General features: G+C 45.3%; 1 protein-coding gene across 1 annotated transcript in view; it reads left to right on the forward strand.

The window, feature by feature from the left end:
- LOC119452549 (pancreatic lipase-related protein 2-like) overlaps window positions 1-23,225 on the forward strand; it is a 37,211-nt gene extending 13,986 nt beyond the window's left edge. Inside the window, exons 3-8 of the mRNA XM_037714626.2 lie at window positions 12,540-12,644; window positions 14,383-14,700; window positions 16,195-16,450; window positions 16,948-17,139; window positions 20,169-20,411; window positions 23,105-23,225. Coding sequence (XP_037570554.2) covers window positions 12,540-12,644; window positions 14,383-14,700; window positions 16,195-16,450; window positions 16,948-17,139; window positions 20,169-20,411; window positions 23,105-23,109 — 1,119 coding nt within the window. The 3' untranslated portion in view covers window positions 23,110-23,225. The remainder of the gene's footprint in view (window positions 1-12,539; window positions 12,645-14,382; window positions 14,701-16,194; window positions 16,451-16,947; window positions 17,140-20,168; window positions 20,412-23,104) is intronic.
- Window positions 23,226-24,847: the final 1,622 nt, after the last annotated feature.

Genomic DNA, 24,847 nt, shown 5'->3' on the forward strand with positions numbered 1-24,847 from the left:
CGGCTTCACGTAGACGGCACCCCCGGACTGACCCACCCGGGGGAAACCGGTGGTCGCCTTTTCCTATCCCCCTGTCCAACCTTTTGCTTTCCTGTCTCCTTTCTTTAACTATCTTATCATCTCTTCTCTTCTGTCACTTCCTAATTTTCATAGGCGGCTTGGGTTAACCTTGTGTATGTGCCCTCCCTTGGGTACAATATATTAGGTTATAGTGGCAATGTACGGTTGGCGCCTGCAGCCTTACGCGTTAAGCACTGCAGCGTCCCCTAGTTGGGCTCCGTGGTGGGTGGCCGCCATTGCCGCCGAAATAAATCAAACAGTTATGGGAACACCAGCATTTCCCCGCCTACTTGATCGTCAGCCTCTAAAGCGGGGACGCACCGATGAACTTTGCCTATCTTTCAACCGACCAAAAGATAACTATCCAAAATACCATGTTGTACACAGTGAAAATGCTTCAAAACCGGCCAGATCCATTTCTCCATTCATAGTTGCGAAATCTTTCACGGAAGCTTTAGGCTCAGGTTACAAGGTCATCAAAATGTCTAGCGGAGACCTTCTTCTTGAGGTCCCTCAGAAACAACAGTACGAGAAACTCGGCAACCTTGTGACTTTCGGCAACATACCAATTTCTGTATCACCACACCGATCAATGAATAGCTCACGTGGAGTCGTATCAGAAGCAGACCTCCTAGAATTATCAGAAGCAGAACTCCTGGAAGGGTGGAAAGATGAAAATGTCACCAATGTAAAACGTATCATCATCAGACGGGACAACAAAGAAATCCCCACCAAACATCTTGTCCTCACATTTGGATCTAGCGTTCTGCCTGAAACCATCGAAACAGGATACATTAGGTTAACTGTTCGACCATATGTCCCTAACCCTAGACGGTGCTTCCAATGTCAAAGATTTGGCCATGGCTCACAGAACTGTCGTGGTCAAATAACTTGTGCAAGGTGCGGAGTGCAGGGCCACTCCTCCGACAACTGTACTGGCACTCCTCACTGTGTGAACTGCAGTGGGGACCACGCATCCTACTCACGTTCTTGTCCAAACTGGAAAAAAGAAAGGGACATAATCACCCTAAAAGTAAAAGAAAATATTTCTTTCAAGGAAGCCCGTAAGAGGTGCTCACTTTTCCACAACACGTCTTATGCTGATGCGGCTCGTCGGGGGGGGGGGGGGGGCAGCGTCGCAGCGGCCACTGCCACCTGCCCAGCCCGCACACAGCGAGCTGTCGCTTGTGGCCCCTGCCCCCGGGGTGGAAGGAGCTAAGCCTACCCCACCCAACCAGCAAACAAGCCCGGTTACCCTAGGGTTACCGGCACCACAACAGTTCACGACGGCATCCTGCGCTTCGCGTAACGAACCGGCAGGACCGCCAGCAGCGCCCACGGTGGGTGCAGTCAAGGCTGCCTCAGCCTCTCCGGCCCCTGCTGCCGCTGGCAACAGCCGGCGCAGCTCAGGCCCAAAGGCAGCCCCATCGACCTCCGGGCTGGTGGGCACAAAGGTCTCGTCCTTCGCGGCGAGACTTTCTCGCGAAATTTCTCGCTCGCAAGAGCGTGTGTCCAGCGCCTCACATGAGGCAATGGACACTACACCCATCCCGACGGCGCATCAAGCGCTTAAGGAGCGGCGAGGCTCCCTCGACCGCTTCAGCAAGGACAAATCCCGCGTTACAGGGCCTGGAAAAGGTTCTGTAATCTAAGGCAACACTTCCTTTTTTGTACACACAGCACCAATTTTACTTTCAGTATGGATATACAAATCATACAGTGGAACGTCCGAGGCATTCTTAGGAACCTCGATGATGTGCAAGAAATTCTCCACGAACACAACCCAAAAGTGCTGTGTGTACAGGAAACTCACTTAAAATCGGAACATGCAAACTTTCTTCGACAGTATGTTACGTTTCGTAAAGACCGCGATGATGCTCTTGCATCTTCAGGCGGTGTTGCCATGATAATACAGAAAAGCATAGCGTGTCAACGTTTACCGCTGCAAACGCCCCTCGAAGCAGTGGCAGTTCGACTTGTTCTCTTAAACAAACTCGTCACCATTTGCTCGCTTTACATACCCCCACATTACCACTTACACAAACATGAATTCCAGTCCCTAATAGACGAATTGCCAGAACCTTATCTTGTTCTTGGGGATCTCAATGCACACAGCGGACTGTGGGGCGACTCTCGCATCGATGCTCGAGGCCGTCTAATTGAAGGCTTTCTTTTCTCATCCGGTGCATGTCCGCTAAACAAAAAAGAACCTACATATTATTGTCTTGCAAACAAAACTTTTTCTTCTATAGATCTCAGCATAGCTTCTCCATCCATATTACCCGAACTTGAATGGGAAGCTATAAAAAACCCTTACGGGAGCGACCATTTCCCAATACTGCTGAGAGCAACAAGACAACACGAATCTCCACCACATGCTCCCCGGTGGAAGGTCGATGCAGCGGACTGGGAGAAATACCAAACACTTACCAGTACGATCTCGTGGGCTGACATGTCTTCGCTCGAAATTGATGGTTCCGTCGAGTATTTTTCTAACTTGATAATTGATGCAGCTTCTAAGTGTATCCCCCAAACAACTGGACTTTCTAGCAAACGCCGTGTTCCATGGTGGAATGAACAATGCCGGAACGCGCGTAGGCAGCAGAACAAAGCATGGAGGCAGCTTCGCGATTCTCCTGCTGAAAACCTTTTCAATTTTAAGAAAATCAAGTCCCAAGGTAGGAGAACGCGCAGACAAGCCAGGAGAGACAGCTGGCAAACATTCTTATCAAACATCAACTCATACACTGATGAGGCCAAGGTTTGTAACCGGGTCAATAGCTAGAGTAAGAGGACGACAAACACATCCGCCTCCCCTGGTAGACACGCAGGGAGACAGCCTGGAGGACCAAGCGAACTTCTGGGTGCACATTTTGAACATGTGTCCATTTCATCGCACTATTCTACAGCATTTACAACATACAAATCAGCAATAGAAAAACAAAAACTAGACCGAAAGAGCACCGGGAACGAGCCATACAACTTACCTTTCTCTCTAGCAGAACTGCATGCATCACTCGCCTGCTGCAACCAATCTGCCCCAGGCTCTGAACGCATACTATATGAAATGTTGAAGAACCTGCCCTCCGAAACGAAGAAAACCCTTCTCTGTCTGTATAACTGTATATGGACCTCCGGTAAGATCCCCTCTGCCTGGAAAGAGGCCATAGTGATTCCTATCCTGAAGCAGGGCAAGGATCCATCGTCCGTATCGAGTTATCGGCCCATAGCTCTAACAAGCTGCATCTGCAAAGTCTTCGAGAAGATGATAAACCGCCGTCTGATACATTTCCTAGAATCAAACAAGCTGCTTGACCCATACCAGTGTGGATTTCGCGACGGCCGATCCACCACTGATCATCTGATACGCCTAGAGGCTCAGATTCGTGAGGCTTTTGTCCACAAGCAATTCTTCCTGTCTGTTTTCCTTGATATGGAAAAAGCATACGACACCACCTGGCGATTCGGAATACTAAGAGACCTCGCACACTTTGGAATACGTGGCATTATGCTCAGTGAATATCATTGAAAGTTATTTGTCCAACCGCAGATTCCGTGTTCGTGTGGGTAGCGCCTTATCAAAACCATATGTGCAGGAAACTGGAGTACCACAGGGTGGTGTGCTTAGTTGCACCCTCTTTATCGTAAAAATGAACTCTCTGCGTCTGTACATCCCACGCAACATATTTTATGCAGTATATGTTGACGATGTACAGATAGGGTTCACGTCATGTAACCTCGCAATTTGTGAGCGGCAGGTTCAGCTTGGTCTGAACAAACTGTCTAAGTGGGCAGACGAGAATGGGTTTCGGCTTAACCCACAAAAGTCCACATGCGTCCTCTTCTCGAGAAAGAGAGGTCTGCACCCTCAACCCAACATCGAGCTACAGGGTGAGGGTCTACCTGTAAAAACTGAACACAAATTCCTAGGCGTAATTCTAGATGCGAAGTTAACGTTTATCGCACATCTAAAGTATTTAAGAAACAAGTGCCTGAAGACAATGAGCATCTTGAAAGTGTTGTCTCGCACTACGTGGGGTAGTGACACAAGATGTCTATTGAATCTTTATAAGAGCCTCATTCGATCCCGTATAGACTATGGTTCCATTATATATCACTCCGCGACGCCGAGCGCCTTGAAGATGTTAGACCCTGTCCACCATCTGGGCATCCGCCTTTCTACGGGTGCTTTCAGAACAAGCCCCGTAGAAAGCCTCTACGCTGAATCAAATGAATGGTCGCTCCATCTGCAGAGAACGTATTTATCCTTCGTATATTTCCTAAAAGTGAACTCAAACAATTCGCACCCTACCTACACAACCATACATGATCTGTCCAGTGTCCAAACCTTTCAGAACCGCCCTTCCGTTAGAAAGCCCTACGCACTGCGAGTAAGAGGTCTTGCCGAAGAAATGGATGTGTCACTCCACGAGCACGATGTCATGCCCCCTCCTGTACAGCTGCCACCATGGCAGTGGCAGCTGATTCAGTGTGATCTGTCCTTCATGGAGGTTACAAAGCATGCGCCTGTCCTACATATCCGTATGCATTTCCTCGAATTGCAGCACAAATACTCTTGCCCGGAATATTTTACTGACGCTTGAAAGTCACACGCTGGCGTGTCTTACGCGGCGGTCGGTCCATCATTTTCTGCTGCGGGAGTTCTACACCCAAACACAAGCATCCTTACAGCGGAGGCCTACGCCATCCTGGCGGCGGTTAAACACATCAAACAGCTAGACATACGCAAGGCAGTCATTTACACTGACTCTTTGAGCGTGTTGAAATGTTTAAACACTCCAAGTAGGCACAGAAACCCCGTAATCATAACTCTTTATTCCACCATTTGCACCGCGTATGTATCCAAGCAGCAAATTGTGCTCTGCTGGGTGCCAGGGCACCGCGAGATCGAAGGGAATGTGTTGGCCGACAAGCTAGCCACATCAGTTCATACAGACGCTGCCACTTCACCCATAGCCGTCCCTGTAATGGACCTAAAGCCCTTTATTAAGAAAAAGGTCAGGACCGACTGGGAACGTCTGTGGGACAGAGAAACGGGCAACAAATTACACACTATCAAGCCTCATCTCGCTCATTGGCCACCAGAATCGAAGACACGCCGCACACAAGTTACACTTTTCAGACTCAGGATAGGACACACATACAGTACACATGCTTACTTATTGCCCGGTGGCGATCCGCCTGTCTGTGATGAATGTGGCGAGCCACTCAGTGTACTTCATGTCCTCTTACAGTGCCCTGAACTGGAGCCTCGGAGGAAAAAAACATTTTCCGTTACCATCACGGCAATATCTCCCATTACATCCTTCTATGTTTTTGGGCAATGAACCTCTTTTTAAATATGAATCACTTCTCGCGTTTTTAAAAGACATACATAATTTCCGTGTTATCTATCCAGGTGACGTGTAGCACGGCGTCTCTGCAGAGGCCACTGCTGCGGTATTTTATTAAAGAAAGCACGTGCCTCGTGGTCTTTGTTCAGAAAGGCCTTCGGTAGGCGTTGTGCTGCTTTTATATCCTTAATTTTAGCACCATTACCACTTCTCATACATTCACGACCCACAGATCACTCCACACGTCACTGCCATAATTCTATTCGATATATGTTTTACGCTTATATACCGCGATTTGCTCTTAGGCCCCTTTACAGCCACATAGCATCCTACCATCGGAACCCACTGATCATGGCAAACATACCATTCATTGTCTTGCCGCTCTTTGGCCACATTTGGCCCTTGCGCCAAAAAACACCAAATATCATCATATGCTTCGAGATATCCAACTCCAAATTTTAATTGTCGTTCGCATGATTGCGCATGCAAGAGAGTGAGGATTGGCGCAAAGCTCTTCCATGATGTGACGCGGCTGTTGAGTGCGGCGTTTAGTCTGACAACGCGGCGGAGGCATTGACAAAGATAATAACTGTACCCATTCGTATCACGGCTGGCGAAATAAAAAAAAATCGAAGAACCCGTAACCGCTGTCGTAACACGCGACCGCGCAGCCTGTAAAGCTGGCGGCAGCTGCCATGCCGAGATAATGGCGCGAGCGGAGAAGCCGGAGGGCAATGCGCGTGCGTAATGGTGACTAGACGACCAGGCATGGTCATTGCCTGGGCTACGCAAATAAAGTGACTGCTGATTTCCAAGTATTGTAAGTTTTATTGAAAACTACACCATCAACTGCAGAAACATTTTTAGCTATGCTAACGAATATTTCATACATACTGCCGCTTTAAGTTTGGTGTTGTCATGCACAAATCTCGTGATAACACTTCACCCATCAAGATGTGAATGCCCTAAAAAATCTTAAAAATGCCTCCCTTCCACAGCAACACAAAGGATAAACCGCTCGCGCGTCGAGTCGATAACTCTGCGCAGTAAGACAATTGAAATTTGGAGTCGGATATATCGGCGCACGAACACGCTAGAATAATTATTCCGACCAATACTGTGTAGAAACACGACAGTCTCTAAGTTTTCAATACAAACATACCCACTTACTGCAGTCGGAAAAAAAAATAATTGTTAAACTTTAGTTAATTCGGCTGATCACAGCGATAATTATCATCTCACTTTGTGCCCACCTGCTGGGTGCCTAATTGCCTAATTTTAAGAAAACCATAAATCTTAGTTTTGAACACCCTGTATTATCAGGCACAGCCGCCAAGCACATGGCCGTATTGGGTAACGTCCTTTTCCTATAAGCTCGGAGAAACCGATACCTGGCTTCGATAAAGGGCTTCTTCCTCTTACTGGGGTTTTACGTGCCAAAACCAGTTCTGATTATGAGGCACGCCGTAGTGGAAGGCTCCGGAATAAGTTTGACAACCTGGTGTTCTTTAACGTGCACTATAACGCAAGCACACGGGCGTTTTTGCATTTCGCCTCCATCGAAATGCGGCCGCCGCGGCCGGGATTCGATCCCGCGATCTCGTGCTCAGCAGCGCAACACCTGAATTGACTGAGCCACCACGGCGGGCTAGAGGTGTTGCTCTAGCCGTATAAAACGCGGGTTTATCGTGAGCAGAAACGGTGCATTTCGGTAAATCAGAAAGGCTACTATCATCATCATCATCATCATCATTGACAGAAGCTGACCCCCCCCCCCCTCAGAAAAAACCTGGATCCGCCCCTGCTTAGAGATTCATTGCACTACAGTGTTGGTAACTCAGCATTTTTGCTAAATTTAGTGAGATTTTAGTAACTTCAATAAAAAATTGTAGAGACTCCTGTGGCAATTACGTAATATGTCCAACTGCAGACGCAGCTAAATTGCAAGATTTTCACCAAGCTCACACTCCACTGATGGAAGCAGTCACTGGAAGCACATTTCATAGCTTGTCATAAACCTATACGCAAATAGTCAGTCAACTGTCCTAGAAAACCTACGGAACTTTGGTCAAGTTCCTCACCCAATTTGATTCCAAAAGGGATATGCGTCTGCTATTTGTCACTACTTTTAAAGCATACTGAAGAGCTTATTCAGTCCTCCAGGTGACAAAACTGCTTTTCTAGACATGGCAAAATCTTGAAATCTGATACCATTATTTGCATAGCCATATCATTATTAATAAATATATATTATATGTATATTTCACTTCCCGATAGTTCGCAGCGGTCGCATTTCGATGGAGGTGAAATGCAAAAATGCAGTGGGCTTGCAATGTAGTAGTGCACGCTAAAGAACCCCAGGTGGTCAAAATTATTCCGGAGCCTTCTACTACGGTGTGCCTCATAACCAGAACTGGTTTTGGCATGTAAAACCCCAGATAAGATTTCCGATAGTTGACTCCTGACCGCAGGTGATAATTTAAAGCAGCAGTTAAAATATTAGGACTTTTAGGAATAAAAAAATAAAGCCTAGAAAGCAAAAATGAGATCAATTTATCCTCGTCACTTGCAACATTTCAGTAACAGTCAAGACTTTTTGGCTGCTATCTGGTGACTTTATAAAAAATTAGGAACACTGTTGCACTGCTTGCACATATACTATTCAAACTAGCTTAGCATGTTACACTTTGCTTGGCCAGGGCAGGCAACAGGAATGTGAAGTAAAAGTCTTCCAAAGCCCGCACAGCCCAACTAAAAAGAGGTTGTTCCTTTCAACAGGAGCAACAATACTTTGCGCAGAGGAATAAACAAAAAAAAAGCATTCTGCTAAGTTGCACACATACATGAGCAGCTGGACTTGCGTATAATATCTGTGGCTAGGAAGCAAGGTCAGCTTCCCATTTACATACTTTACATATGGTACGAATGATATTTCTTTTTGCACATCAATCAGAATGTTGTTTCTTCTTGAAAATGGACATTTGATTTCGTGGAGGCAAACATCTCCTCTGCGAAAAAGGCCATCCGGGCTTCCACAAAGCCAGGGCTGCAGTGGGTGAACCACAAGTCCAGTCTGGAAAAGTAATACGAATACATACATACTGCAAAGGTGCTTGCAACAGTTTTTACCATTTTTTCATTAAAGGTGCTTTCACATAAGTGCAGCTTTCATAGGTATGACATGCATTGTTTTTTACCTGCTTTTAAGCAAGGAAAACCAAAAAATGACTTAATGAGGGAACACATGCTGTTTTTTTTGCAACAGCCAAATCAAATACCATGTCTTTTAAACATTTTTAGGCTGTTTTGCACTACTGAGCACTGAACACAAATCGTAAGCACTGTAAGCCAGAAGAATGATGTGATGCATTGTACTAAGCGTGAACTCAGTTTGCAGATTTCGATGCATATCTGAAAACATGAGCTGTCCTGCTTCGTCCTGGAAATGCTTCACATTTTCCTCTTTTCATGTGATTCTGTGTTTACTCCTGTAGCTAACAATGTAAACAGTACTGCTCTGTGGTGAATTGGTTTAGCAAGTATAGTTGCTTCGGTGTACTCGTGCTTTTCCTTTGTGTATATGAAGCAAGGAAGTAAAATGTATAGCTCTTCCAGGTCTGTCTGAATGTCTCGCTGTTAAGGTTCTTGACAGCCAGATAGGCAGGGCAACTGTAGGTGTCTTTCAAATATTTGTACAAAAGAGATGATGTACTTTTTACCTCCTTGACATCAGTACACACTTTGGCTTGGAAGTCTGTGCGGGCTACTGGCTCCATCTTAATCCCTGAAAAATATTTTTATAAGCATTGCCAGACAGATTGTGGCCCTGAACCTGCATACCATAAGATGTAGCTGCCGAGGAAAACCCTCGAGCACTAAGCAGGGCTTTGAGCAGCTCCTTGGGTGACTTTTTGCTTCTCAGGATAGTGTGTGCGACAGAGCACGATATTCTTGTTTTTCGCTTGTTGATGCCATCTGTTAGAAATGTTAGTGTTAGAAGTGGCATTCATTGAAGTGTGCATGCATAAAAAGAATTGGAAGTAATGCGCACTTGAGATTAGTGGCCTGCCCTTTGGTAATCGCGCACATCCAGTGTGTGTTTGTACACTTCACATTCCACTTCACATTCTTTGTATAGAAGTCTGCACAGTCCTTGCTCATACGTTCCTCCAGCTCCCTTTTTTTATGGTCATTATTGGGTAGCCGCCTTCTACTTCAAGTGCATGAAAAGCCTCCTTTGGCAGTTGAAGAAGTTTTTCAAAGACTGCCACATCTTCTGCAACGACGGCTTGGTTGACAACATCCTCCAGTGTCGCCATGCACACACTCTCGGTTGTTTCAGTGTTCTCCCTCAGCAGCCTCAGCATTGAGCAGTCGATGTCAGGGAAGTGATGCAGCACATAGTGGGGCTCTAAGGCTGCAGGCATTCGCCCGCCCACATAAGGGTGCTCATTTGCTGCAAAGAAACATGCGGATGGATGCATGAGAATAAAAATAAGCACTCCTGGCCAACATTTCAATTTCTGTGTCAACACATGACAATGCAATTTTCTGCATGAAGCTTGCAAAGTTGTATGGGCATATTAAAGCAAAATAAATGCCTAGAGAGACCGCATGATACAGTAACAACAGAGTTGCTGCTTTAGAGTTGAACTGAATACAAGAAATGCACATTATTAGAGCAGCGATAAAGTACCCAGGCATTCAGACTAGATAGTGTACAAAATCTGTCCCATCATGCACATTTACTACAGACACACACACAAAAGGAATGCATGTAAACAGTATTTATTATGAAAAATATGCTTACTGCCAAAGAGCTCCTCAATGGACGCTTTGTCATCAGGGCGTTGTACTTTTGATGGTTGTCCCCAGCTCTGTCTTTGTGTTGTGCATGACACATCTTCATGTCTTGTGATGTGTAACGCCACAGCCGCACAGTGTTTGCAGGTGCCCGCAGCTCCATACCTGCAGTTGCAGTATCCTCCTCAAAGTTGGCGGCTGTCTTTGTCAAGCTAGAAGGCAATACACAGGGTGATTAGTTCAGTTGTGGCAAGTTAGGCAAGCTGTGTATCATAAGTACAGAACGCTATTATTGGGACCAACGGTAGGCATGATTTTAATGGAACCTTTGTGCTATAATGGAAAAGTTAGCAAAAAGAAGACCGCTTCAGTAATTATCCAGTGGAACTCTCGCCACTATGTTGCAATAAACTCTGGCTGCAACATTTTGCAAATATTAGGGCCAGTTGATTATCTTAATATATAAAATATTGGGCACACAATGCAATACATTGTGCCTACAAATAAATACACAGAAACTCCACTGGACTTGTCTAAGTATGCGCAGGCGTACCCCCAAATTTCAAGTTGGCCCACCCATACTATAGGCTACCCCATGCATTTTCTATGATCATATCATATCAACCTGATCATATGGATATTCTCTCTGATAAATTTTTATAATGGTTCATTATGACTTATAAAACTGCCAATCATTTAATTTACACTATTATAACGATTAAATATCTTCGCAAATTACGCCTTTCTTGAGCAGATACAAGGCGTTACACTTTTCGCGTGACGGACAGATTGTGCTGGCCTACTCGCCAAAGAATGCTTATGCGTTAAAAAGACTGGATATATAAGGGCTCGCTTGTCTCACTTGGCACGCAAAGCGACTCGTAGTTGCGCGGATTACGTCGTCAAGTAAGTCTCGGTTCCGTGTTCAGTAGTGAGCCATATGACAGACCGCTTACAACTACTTTAAAACCGCCAAAGTTTTCGTTATGCGGCGTGCCAGACGACGACGAAGTACACAACGTTAGAGCACCGCGGTGTCACACAGTCAATGTCAATCAAGATTGCGCCCGATCCGGATCATATTTCTCAATTTCGATCAAGCATGGTTACTGCCACACGGTCCAACAATCCGAATCGAGTTAGTTTAGCTCACTCGACATGACTGTGCTGACGACTGCATGACAATCTAAAGTAACAGTGTGACAGGGGCATCAAATGATAACCCGCGGCGTACAACTAACTCGCCAGAGCGAAATGAGGCATGCATTGCCAACAGTGAGGCGTCGATTAAAAATCGGTCAACTACAACGTTTTCAGGGTGCCAGTTTAGTGACTTCAATTTTAGTATAACTGTAAGCTTTACTCACGTGAAGGATGACGTCGTATACTTGCTTTCCTTGTTGAGAACGACACTTCGCGTGAACGTCCACGCCGTCCACCTCTTTCACGCAAGCAACATGCGAAGCAGCGTAGAGCTTGTCTCCGCTGGTTAACGCAGCACCGTGAAAATAATCGTCTATTCCTTTAACAGGCCTGAACCCCGCAAAAACTATTTGTGCCATATCAGAGGGCCACGCTTGTACTTTCACGTACACACACGCACACACACGCACACACACGCACACACACGCACACACACACACACACACACACACACACACACACACACACACACACACACACACACACACACACACACACACACACACACACACACACACACACACACACACACACACACAAAGACGGCGGATCGCGGATATACGTGCGGCTTTCGGAGGCGTGTATACGTAGTTCCGAAATCTCGCGGTCTTCCCCCCTTCCCAGTTTCGCGCCGCCCGCCACATGCGTCGCTGAGCATCGCACCACCGCGGCTGCGCAGCAGCGCCGCCTGTTGACTGTACGGAGCCTATACTGTGAAAAACTGTGTTGACATGTGCTGCGTACCAGTTATTATGAATTGCAAGTTCTTGGACACAGCACCTTTTCAGACTCATTTTAAACCCACTCGCCTGACCAGTTTTTGACGTGCTTATAAGAGCAGTTGAAACGGATCACCTAATGGTCGATGCACTATGGTGCGTAATTAAAGACAGCATTATGTTGGATCCAGCGCTTGAGATTCGAGGCAAATATAGGCGATGGCGCTTCTGTTTAGTTGTTTATCAGCCACGCGTGCTTACGTGTGAGGCGCAATATCTTACGTGCTGAAATTTGGAAGAGTTGTAAAATCCTGTATTATTCAGCGTGACGTGTTTTACTGCATCGTACAGAAGAAAGGAAAAATTGAAAAAAGACTGAAATCTGTTCCCACCTTGGCAGGCATCGAGGCACGATCCCCATCGCAAGGAGGGGCACTCTCGTGCCAAGCGATTTGCTCCGATACAGTGGTTCTACGAGGGATTCAAGTCGGCACTCATCAGCGAGGTAATGCACGTATGCAGAGGTGCTGCGAGGTTTTGCTTGTTATGATGCAAGTCTGCGAAAGCTGGTCATCGGGTGACAACGACAATGCATAGCAACTACAAAATGAAAAAAAGGAAGCTAGAAACTAGCTGGCATAAAGAAAAATAAGTATCGAAGGAATCAACTATAACCCAAAGTAAGCATGACTTGTAATACTCTATGTATCCTGAACCTCAACGTCCTAACACGTGCGCACCAGCACATCCGTATATTATTATTATTATTTGATTTGTACACATATACACACAAGGACACAAAGGGATTAAGGAGGGAGCAAGCTGACAACTGCCACCGAGAGGGGCACAACGCCTGCCTACTCCTATAGGAGGAGGGAATAGAGGAAATGTATAGCCCCTACACTAATAATACAATGAAGCAAACAGTCTTCTAGACAGAGCAGAATAAAGCACATCACTATTAATTCTATGTAGTTGAAAGTTGGACGCAGGCCATAAAAATTACAAATAAATATCGTCAGCCCTTCCACTCCGTGAAGGCGGATGATGAGCGACGCTTACAGCAATCACAACAAATGGAGCGTATACGTACCCGTTCACAGTGCTGAAAACGTAGGCCCCCAGTTTTTCCTTGATTAAAGATTCCTTACACGCAGCGCAAACTTAATTCATTCATTCAACACTTGCAATGCATTGTGTCGCTGTTAGTCAGAGCGTTTCGCGCTGATGAGGGACAAGTTGTTGCCGAACCACAAACGCTTGCGTTCGATGTCTCGAGTTTGCTTAGGCGGCGTGTTACCAGCATCCTCCCGCCACTGCCACTTCCGATTCTTCAAAATTAAATCTGTCCCTCAGGTAAGACAATGAAAGGCTCATACCGCCGTAAACGGGGGCTTCCCATTACGACAGAAGAGAAGCGAAATTCTACGCTGGAATGATTAGCGCCAACGGAGCCAGCTGTGGAAGACGATGACGACGATGAACGCGGGAGCAACGGCACGAGCGCGTTCGCGCGGTTGCGCCCAGGGGCGCCAACGTGCCAGCTATGGAAGACGACGACGCTGGAGCCATTGCTGATGATGATAGTTTTCCGTACACAGGCGACGGACAGACGGATGTTGTATCGCCTAGTCATAAAGCTGCGCTGTAAAGGGACGTTACGGCTACCACACAGAAGCATTGCTTCCACGAACCGTCATTTTATTTACAATTTATATGTTCGGCGTCCAACTTACAAATTGCTTACAACGTCTACCCCTGACCAGGCGTGTTTCCCTCAAACTCGTCATTTCGTCACTATAAATTCAACATGTATTCCAGTGAAAGTAGCCTCGAGAGAAAAATTACGTTTTATTTGTGTCAATGGAGAAACTCGGAGACACTTTTTCATAATATTTTTTGCGCTGATAGTTGCTATTGTCTCCTACTGTACACACGATAATAAAGCGTCTAAAATACCCATGCACTTCAATATAACGAACAGCTTTTGGCTGTTCGTTAACGAATAACGACCACGTTGTGGCTGTAATTCTAAAGTACGAACGAGGTTAGCAAAACTTCCCTTATTTGCTGGTGCACGGTATTTTTTCTTTGCTACGAATATTTAGCGGCGACCCTGGAATTGGTGAAGCTTCAGTAAAGTCAATGTCCAGTGATCGTTACATAAAGGAAACACGAATGAAGTCACATGTGAAATTTTCTAAGATATGTTTATATGATCCATGTTCTGGTCACGTTTTCAGGCCGAAATCCTTCAGCGAAGTCTCGGCTCGCGTGGTCTCTGCTACCGTGACCTCGGCTGCTTCAAGCTGCGAGACAGGATGAGGCTCCCGTACGGCTTCCCCCAGCGGCCGCAGAGGATCGGTGCTCGGTTCTGGCTCTACTGCGCGCCAGAGTTCCGCCCACGGACCGTCATCACCAAGGCGGCCTCTTCCTCAGCGTGGATCCACGCCGGCTGCCAAAAAAAGGCCCATCGGCCACTAGTCGTCATTGTCCACGGCTTCTCCGAGAGCGCAGCTGCCTCATGGGTCAAGGACATGGCGAGAGCTCTGCTCAAAGTGGTACGTTAGGTGACTGAGTGGTAAGATCTACTCGTTTACGTTACATTACTACGCATCTCGTTTACGTTAGCTTACTGAGTTAGAAAATAAATTGATAAGCGAGTGGTAAATTGAAAGGCGTCTGGTTAAGGATAAATATGCAATAGGGGAATAAAAGCAATAACTACGAATGCACGTTTTGCTGAAAGAATATAATAACCTAATAAATCAAATACAATGATAATAAACAACTCACCATGACAATGAATAAATATAATCAAAGAAAAGTGATTAGAAGCAGCTTGAAAGATGACAATAAATGAATAGTAAGTATTTGGGCTGGGATATGATTGGTTCTGTTCTGACCTGATGTAAAATGCTGTTTATATTCTTGAAAATAGGAAACCATGGCAAGAACATTATAATAGTTGCAGAAATATAAACATAAGCGGTGAACAATCGGGATCCTACATCAAGTCACCACTGGGAATTAAAATGTTTGTTGATCGCAACTGTTCATAGGCTCATATCTCGTCTTATTTCCTGTGTTCTTAGAAAACTGCCCGCTGGATTGACAATGCATGCTTAAACGTAGTTCCTTGCAGATATTTGTCAGCCGTTCCCGTTATTCTGGCAAAACCGGTGCCACCTCCTCACAGCCTCATCCCCCCCCCCCTCCCCGCCGCTCTTTGTTTTTGAACGACTACTGAAAGTCAATTTAGCGTACTTCAATCAGAGGATTATTAGGCGACAATTCTTATCTTATAATCAGGGACATGGCGTCATTTACTACTCGCGGTTTCTTGGTACGAGACGCACAGCAAGAACGCCGAACTGTAACAGAAAGTTCAGAGACTGCGTTCTGTTTACCGTCCTAAAGCAATCAAGAAAATATTAAAAAAAGTTCATAGTCGTACACTTCAGAATAATCTCGACCACCTGGGGCTCATGAAGTGCACTTAATTGTCTATGCACCAAGATTCTTGCGTCCTGACCATCAATACGCAGCCACTCAACTACCGTGGCGGGACCAAAAAAGAATTAGTGTAACTGAACCGACGGTATTAATAATTTCCAATGAACTGCTACTGGGTTTTAAGGTTGTATGTGCTGTAAAATTCGGAAACACCTTAAAAGGAGATGAAAGTGGTTTTAAAAGTGGGGTTTAGTAAATTCCACTTGTTTTCCTGGAGAGGTCGTTACCTTTACAACTTAATGAGACTGTGAATTCTAATCAAAATTTATAACTTTCACTGCCGCCTCGTAGACGGTCGCAAATTTCTACAAGCATTTATTAGCTTTTATTTCTTTATTTATCTTGGCTACCTTTATCCCTTTTAAGGCATCCCTTTTTCTTACCTATAATTATTGTTCTTGCTAAAAGTGTCGCGTTCACCTGTGAGAAATGCGGGGCGTCTTCTTTCTCGTTTTTTTTTTTTCGTTAAGGCACGTAAAGCTGCATACAAACGCAGATTGCACTCGACAATCCTAAAGACACGTACTACTGCTGCGCAGATTGGCGCCAACGTTCTACTGGTGGATTGGCGTCGGGGCGCGGCCGCGCCCGTGTACTCAGTTGCCGCCGCCAACACGCCCGCCGTGGGCGCCGAGCTCTCGGTGGTGCTGCAGCAGCTGATGCAGGGTAATAATGATTCCGGCCTGGTGCCCCACGATGTCCACATTATTGGCTTCAGCCTGGGAGCTCACGTGGCCGGTTTCTGCGGCAGGCACTTCCTGATGCACACCGGCAAGAGGATCGGACGCATTACGGGTGAGAGACGCGTGCCTGAACTATCGCAAAGCGTTCATCTCGCGAGAACGTTATGCCAGCGACCGTCAACATTTGATAGCTAATGATCGCTGTTCCTTACTCAACAGCCTCCCTTATTACGAGTGAATGTAGCATGCCAACTCGTTTATGAATAGGGGACCTAATTTGCTAATTCACACAATGTGAAGCCTTAATAATCACTCAGCCCATTTATTTTTACTGTCTGTTTCAGTGACTGATTCTGTAAGCCATTTATATTCTATGATTGGAAGGCACAGGGCAGACTGCGGGGTCAGTGTTCTGGAAAGACAACACCCACAAAAATGCGGGCAATTTGTGTTTAAAGGGCTTAAAGATGGTTGCTTTGTAAACAGTTGTGCTGGCTCCATCCATTATAAGAACGAAATACGATTAAAAGTTTTTCCAGCGAAGGCGGTAGCACTATTCAATGCTCAGTACGTAACACTGGCGGTAACCGCTGCTTATCTCTGACCCAGCGCTCGATCCGGCTGGTCCTCTCTTCGAAGGCACTAACGTCTCGGTGTCTAGGGGTGACGCAGAATTTGTGGACGTCATCCACACGAACATGGGCCTCTTAGACAAGTTCAAATTGGGTCTTGCTGCATCGGTGGGTGACGTGGACTTCTTCCCAAATGGCGGATCGCTACAGCCCGGATGCCATCGGTTGGGTGAGGAACACGTGTCACTACTTCATCAGTAATCGGTCAGTGCGGACACATCGCTGCTCAGGCAAGCCAGCATGCAAGTGGCGTACCGCCTGTAGCATTACCGTGAACATCCGGCTTAACTTGCACGTCACTCGTATAGTGATTTTCGAGTTAAGAAAAACGTTTTGTGTGTTGTTAGTGGCTGGCCTTTTCTTTTGTGTGTGTGTGTGCCCGTCGTGGTTGCTTAGTGGCGTTGACGTTAAGCTGCTATGCACGAGGTCGCGGGATCAAATCCCGGTCGCAGCTGCCGCATTTCAATGGGCGCGAAATACAGCAACGACCGTGTACCGTGCATTGGGTGCACGTTGGAAAACCCCAGGTAGTGGAAACTAATCCAGGGTCCGCCACTGCGGCGTGCCTCATAATCAGATGGTGGTTTTGGTACGTAAAACCCCACAATTCAAATTAATTTCTTCGAGATTCAGTGAAAGGTTGCCGTCCTGGGGTACCTGGATTTCATCAATAGTGAGGTTCTGTAGAATTAAAATGCGGTGAATCTTGGTCATCAACAGTGAACACATAGCAAAAGAATTCGTTGGATGACTTCCCGATTCGGGATTCCTCATGTACCATACTGTCGCCTTTAGGAATAGTACTTAAACGTTTCTTTTTACGGGTGAAATGCTGCCAGAACATTGTACCGTGGACGAAAGAAAGAAGTGGTTCATTGTGATTTTATTGTAGTATTCTTTGGCACTTCTTTGATTGAAAATTTAGGCTGACATTACGGAGTGGGAAGCTCACGCATGAGAGTCGCTGATTGTTTTTCTTCATAATTTGATTTTTGTTTCGTCCCACGCGTATAATTCACCTATGGTTACCTACTTCGCAACACGTTTGTTGCCACAATTTCATGAATGCATCGTAGTAAAAGAAAATTAAACAAAATGCTGGTCTTACGTCAAAAATCACGCTCTGATTATCAGGCACGCCGTAATGGGCGACTCCGGATCAATTTTTACCCCCTGCGTTTCCTTAACATGCAGCCCAATGCACGTTACTGAGGCGTTTTTGCATTTCGCCCCCATTGAAATGTGGACGCTGTAGCAGGGATTTCATCCCGCGATCTCTTGCTTAGCAGTAAAACGCCATAAGCTATATAAGCAACCACGGCGACTGCACCGTAGTACAACATTCTTGCAGTAATACCACAAATTGTCTCACAGTGATTCCTAACCAGATACCTGTCGAATGTTCACCTTTGAATCTGTGGTACGTGTACGTGTTTCGAAAGCAAGGAATGTGTGGTTTTCTCCAGCTGACTACGTCCAAATATCAAAGACAAACTCCGCGCACTTCGTTGGTACATCTAGTCGCTTTGTGTAGATAGATGTTCAAACACCTTCATTTATGGTGAGATATTTCCTCAAATACACGCACTGCGGAAACCTGATTGAGCATGTTTAGAACTACAGTTCCGCAGGCAGTAGATGCTGGCTCAGCAAATTAATTTTCACGGTTAACTGAAGGCATATTGAAATCTCCGCTCAATATTATATTGGACGAAGACATTTGCTATACAAAGAAATTTTTTTTCAATAACCTTTCACGAAATACATCATCTGCAACTCGGCGCCTGTAAGAGCCTCCAACAATAAAGTTTAGATCATCGGCACAAAATTTGGCGAAAACGCACTCGACGCTCTATATATCGGCTAATCATTGAACTTGTAACTATTTCTTGAAAACAATACCAACTCCCCACCTCGAGAACCTCTACCTTTACGGTAAATCATGTAGCTTTCCGGTGCAACCTCATCGTCGCCAACACCTGGAAGCGGCCAGGTTTTGGTTATTATCAATAGACGGTCGTTGTACCATGAGCGCAGTACTTTCCCAATTGTCAACTTTCCCAGCAATGATACAGGCGTTAATGTTTACGCAGTCAAATAATGTTAGTCTTCACGCCCAATTGATCCAGCACGGTTTTATTTGCAAGTCCTTGCCCACAGGGATCATCTTGTTTAATAACAAGGAATTCGGGGAGTCTTGCGTGCCAAAACCAGGATCTGATTATGAGGCACGCCGTAATGTGGTTCGTTATGCACCTGGGTTTATTTAATGTGCACCTGAGTACGCCAACGTTTGTGCATTTCGCTCCCATGGAAATGCGGCCACCACGGATGGGATCGAACCTGCGACCTCGAGCTCAGCAGCGCAAAACCATCGCCAGTGGGCTACAGTTGCGGATACTACATAAACTTGTGTTGCTACGACTACATTAACATTGTTAATATTGCGGTGCAGGACCGCTGTACCTATTACCTAAATGCCTAGATACGCTCTCCAGGCCGACCTCTCCTCCCTACTCTTCATTAAAATCTACTCCTCCTAGATAAACAACGCCGTGCGTCCTAAGCCCCGACAACACTGGCTGGCTGTCGTGACGTAGAAAATTTCATTTTCCATTCTAGATTGCATCTAATTTTTATTTAGCAGATTACAAATACACTAAGTAAACTTCGATTGCTATATTGGTCTCAGCGCAGGGGCCTTACGTCATTATATCACAAATGTGTAGCTCACGAAATGAATGCTCATCGACGGTTCCATGCCTGCTTATTCCTATCTAGATCTCCATGCCTGCTTATTCCTATCTAGAATGCAAATTTGGTGCTCATAAGGATTTCCTTTCTGACAACAGGGCCGCTATCTTGTACGCGTTCGAAAAGCAGACGTTCGGTTTCGCCTCACGCGATTGGCCTGGGGTGCGATACCGGCGCGGCCTGGGCAATCGAGTGAGGCGAAACAACACCGGCTTTTCGAACGCGTACAAGATAGCGGCCCAGCTTGTAACTTGTTACCGAGTGCTAGCAGAACAGGCGGGAGTCGCAAATAAGGTGCATAAACTGACTACGATGAACTGCAATTGCCGCAGCAAAAACTATATGTTGCGTTAACTCTTGCGCTTAGCACCCATATGTGTTTTTTTCAATGAATCGAGAAAATCCAATTGCTTTAGGTTGGCTGACCTCGCTTTGCTGATCCAGGTTGCAGTCACCGAAGAGCGCATGCTCTCATGATCGAGTCCATAACCAACCACCACTGCATCTTCGTGTCACGTCCCGTCAGCGGTAAAGGCGCTCGAAGCATGAGAGGACTTAGCTTGAACTCACGGTCGCTGCAGCAAAACGACGTGGCTAGCCGAGGAGCCATGGGATACGACAGCATCACCGCCAAGGGGCGCGGCATTCAGTACATCAGGACCAGGAGCAAACCGCCTTTTTGCATTCGTAAGTATGCGGAAAGGGGACTCATTTGCCCTAATGAGAATATACTTAACACTGTATTTCCCAATATCTATTGAATCCCAATTTGCGCTTCCTTACAAACTCAATATTTTCTTGCGTGTTCTGCTTTGAGCCTGTGCCTCTTTCGCCGTTGTAACATTAACCGATGTCATGCAAAGAGGAAACTCTAAATTAATGAATTACAGTTAACTTGAAGGCCAACATGTCATTGAGCACTTTGTGGCTTGGAGTATACAGCTCAGGCGAATATGCCGGGCCAATTTCCGTGCGCACTTGAATTAACACTGAGAAATACCAAAGCATGCCACTCTCGCTGGTGCAAATAAATCTTGATAGACTTTTCTGGTACCATCTGTCTTTGGCGACTTACGCCGTCATGTGCGAAGGCTGCCATAAACTTTCCGTAGAGGAAACCTATCTTGAGACATGGGCACCGGCGCTCCACGCTATCCGTGCTGATAGCCGAGCAGCGATCTGCTTCTACAAGAAAAAAAAAAAAAAACGAAAAAAAAAAACGAGACACGAGCAAGTCGTGTGGACCATTCTGCTCGTAGTTGATGCCGCCAAGTGTGAATCACGCTTTAACCGTTGTTGCCTATTGTTACCGTCTTTGCGGTTTATTTCACGTCAGCAATATATTTTGAAGTAGGAAAAAACTTTGGGAACAATTGAGACGCGGCAAGTACAACGGGCCAGGAACATGAGAAGCTACGTTATGGCTCCAAGGTTTCAAGAAAAGGAGCTTCCTTCCTAACTGATACAAGTCCGAAGACAATGCGCCTCTGTTTTGACTTCTTATCAAAACGCCGTTGCTTTGTTCTCCTTCATTCACCGATGCAGAGTTCCTAGTCAGGAGGAGTCGTGACAAACTTCTAGCGCATGATTATGTATCCTTCCCTCCCCAACCGCACGAAATATTTGCGTAGGCTGGCACATGCGGAGTCTATGCGTGCGAAGAGATATGGGCTATCAGTGGGTGTTACCAAAAAGCAAACTAAGAGACTCATCTTTTTGACAGCTAACTAGATGCAATGGCGGTAGCCGAAGAGAACTTACGTGTTCTCTAACACATGCATTGACTGACACGAGCATTCTATTCATTTCAAGTGTGTTTGGTATCTTATTACGATGAGTAAAAACTGACAAGTGTGGCAATTTAAGGAGGTTGGTCGAATAGCTTAGTAATCCGTCAACAAGAAAATAGCCAGGGACTAAAAAGAAACGAAGGTGATTTATGCCACTCCATTTCTCCCCTTAGTCCACGTTATTTTTTTTTTCATTATACGTTTACTTGCTCAAAAATGAAAACATAAGTGTCTGGAGCCATAGCCACAAGGCTAGTAGAGGGTCCACAGCAAAGTAGGCAGAGAAATTCAACGGCAAGACGCAATTGCATAAAAATGAAAAATATTGACAGCCTGTGAAAAACACTGGCTCAGGCTTGTCACCTGAACTGGAATATTAAATATATACACTCAATTAGCAAAAATCGTTCTTTGTATTTTCGTCAAACGTGTGAAATATCTTTATAGTTCTAATAAATAACGCTTAAATTATCGCTTAAAGCTTAACTCTTAAAGAACTCTCTTTATTGGTCATAGTGTGTATGCTGCTCACTCACTAACATTCCATGCTACAAGTATTTGAGATTTTTAGAAAGCCCACGGCGAATATGAGTGTACCCACAAAGAAATCAAAATTTAATGTAGCGCGTAGCGTTTCAACTCTTTCAACGCCAACATGTAGTTTTCAGCGGAGCACTGACAAACATTGTGCCTCATAATATTGCCACCATTCAATAACTTCGCTGGTGCACTGGGTAGAATAGATTGGCTGGTAACCAGAAAGCCCGATCACTTCCTATATAACTTCCTATATAAAATTCTGTTTGTGATCTGTATAATCGAAATTGTCATCAAAAGTAACTGTGAATACTTGCCTGGGTTATTGCAATTCTCTCCAAAAAAAAAGAACAGAACTTACCTAAAGAACCACTAGATTAGATTGGTGAAAGCGAAAAAAATTATAAGTGCCGTATTTTTAAAGTTTTAAAAGCATCCTGGCGCATTGTTGTGGGCAAGAATTGCAATTTGACATATTAAGGCCAACTTGCATTTGCAAAGCTAGATCGGTGCAGGCGTTGCTACATTTACTTCGATAACGGCTAAGCGGTTGCATTGAAAGTGTAATTTGTGCCTTCAATTTTCACGCCAGATAAAGCTGCGTGAAACCGTCTGCGAAACTGACAGGCCTATACCTGCATTTACGCGGCATATTTCATTCAAACTGAAAAAACGAGACTAATAAAAAAATTCAACATGCGCAATTTAGCGGATGTGAAAGCCATCTCGTAAATTACACATTCTACGTTGGCACATCAATTCATGCTATAATCAGTTTTCAAATGTCACTTTTCTGGTCACAATTCAGCGATTTTCATGGACTTTCATAGTTAAAATTCGCAAGCGCTTAGAAAGATTTGGGCCTACAAATCCGCCCTTGCTGCACGCGTGATGCACGCTTAGGTGTCTCACACTTGATACTGCGTTCCAGTACGTAATTTCTGTGACTTCTCGAGAAACGGTGTTTGGTGGCTGTATCCGGCTGCACATGTTGACTTCATTGTTTCGAGGCTGATGCGCCAAGTCACAACTTTTCCTTCTTTTATATTTCAGCTTAACGTCACTTTGGTACTGCTCGGCATTTGAAAGACATGACTTTGTCACAAATACCATGGCGCTGTGCTAAAACTCAAGAAGACGCAAGAAGAGAGCGAGCGTCGGGGAATAACGCAGACCCTTTCGTCTTTCGTGACAATACGTTTGACCGAAAAGGAGAAGTGACAATCGCGGAACAAGCTTTGTCCAGGCGCCACCCTCCTGAACCCCTAATATGCGGCATGGAAGACGAGATGGCCAATTTACAACTATTCATGTTTTCTCGGAACTGCAATAAAAAAGAGAACGAGAAAAACCTTCGAAAAAATGTCCTGCAATACACCTTTAGGCAATTAATTGAATGATGCGCTGAATGTATTATATGTCACATTGAAGTGTAAACTCAACAGCATGATATGTCTTAGTAAGTGTGCAAAAATGGAAGTGTACTACTCACGTCATCGGGAGCCTAAGGTATGTCCCCTACAGAGCGACGGCCTCTTCCAATGATGTCTAGTCGCTCCTGTGTGAAATCAGTCCGCACGGACCCTTTATTAAGGTTAAAATTAAATTACGTTATGGGGTTTTACGTGCCAAAGCCAACATCTGATTATGAGGCACGCCGTAGTAGGGGACTCCGTATTAATTTAGACCACCTGTGCTTCTTTAAGGTGCACCTAAATTTAAATACACGGGGTTTTCTGCATGTCGCCCCCCATAGAAATGTGGCCGCCGTGGCCGGGATTCGATCCCGCGACCTCCTGCGACCTCCGCGACCTCCTGCGATAACCACTGACCACGGCGGGTCTTTATTAAGGTAAAGCGCCGCTTTAGTGATTTCAACGCGGGAACAGCTCTGATGCAGTTGTTGCGCTGCAGACTGGATAACACCAAGTCCCACCATTGGCCGGGCGTGTAAGGCTCTTCAGAGATGCTTCAGAAGATGCTGAGTAATCTTCAGAGGTGCTGCTGAAGTTGTTCCCTGAGCTGTCGCACTCGTATCATCCATGTCAAAAAAAGTAATTTTGTGGAACTAGTCGTACCAGTTGCAAGCAATTGCACCCAAATGGAATAAATTGGAAACAACTGGAATGCTGCACTTGAATTTGAAAAACTAATTGGACTTGTTAGTGCAATTGGTTTCATAACTCCAATATGAGTAGACCCATTGGAACATCGCTCTTTTAATTAAAATTCTCGTTGTAATGTTTCTTACTAACATGGCAGCATAAAGGTGCCTTCAGCTCAGGTTAGAATAATTATTTTTTAGTGCAAAACTAAGTGAGTTTGATGGAAGAGGAAAAGAAATGTATGCCGTTGATGGCAGCCGTGGAAGCTAGTAGCAAGGGTCTGATAATAGGTTTCTTATAATTAGTGAACGCAGACCAGCACAATTTTAAATTCTAATACTGTGTGCAAGAACAAGACCACCAAACAACTGAAGCAAGTCCGTGGCATCCCACCACGGTATATTTAGTAAAATTGACAAACTTACAGCAGAGTTCAGACATAAGGGTATAGAGAGAAGGCATAAATTTATATCCTCGGAATGTCTGTACATACATTACGAAACAGCATACACAAAATGCACGAAATTCACGCATAGAAGCATTTGAGAATAAACATCGAGCTACTTCATACTACAATTTAACAGTGCGCACAAGATTTCACAAGGTAAAGCAACTAGGATGAAAAAATCTATTGGACAACTGTACAGTGGCCACAAGAAACATTTTTGCAGCTAGAGGACTTACGAAGAAA

Source organism: Dermacentor silvarum, chromosome 5, assembly GCF_013339745.2.
Source record: "Dermacentor silvarum isolate Dsil-2018 chromosome 5, BIME_Dsil_1.4, whole genome shotgun sequence".
In the NCBI taxonomy this organism is placed as follows: domain Eukaryota; kingdom Metazoa; phylum Arthropoda; class Arachnida; order Ixodida; family Ixodidae; genus Dermacentor; species Dermacentor silvarum.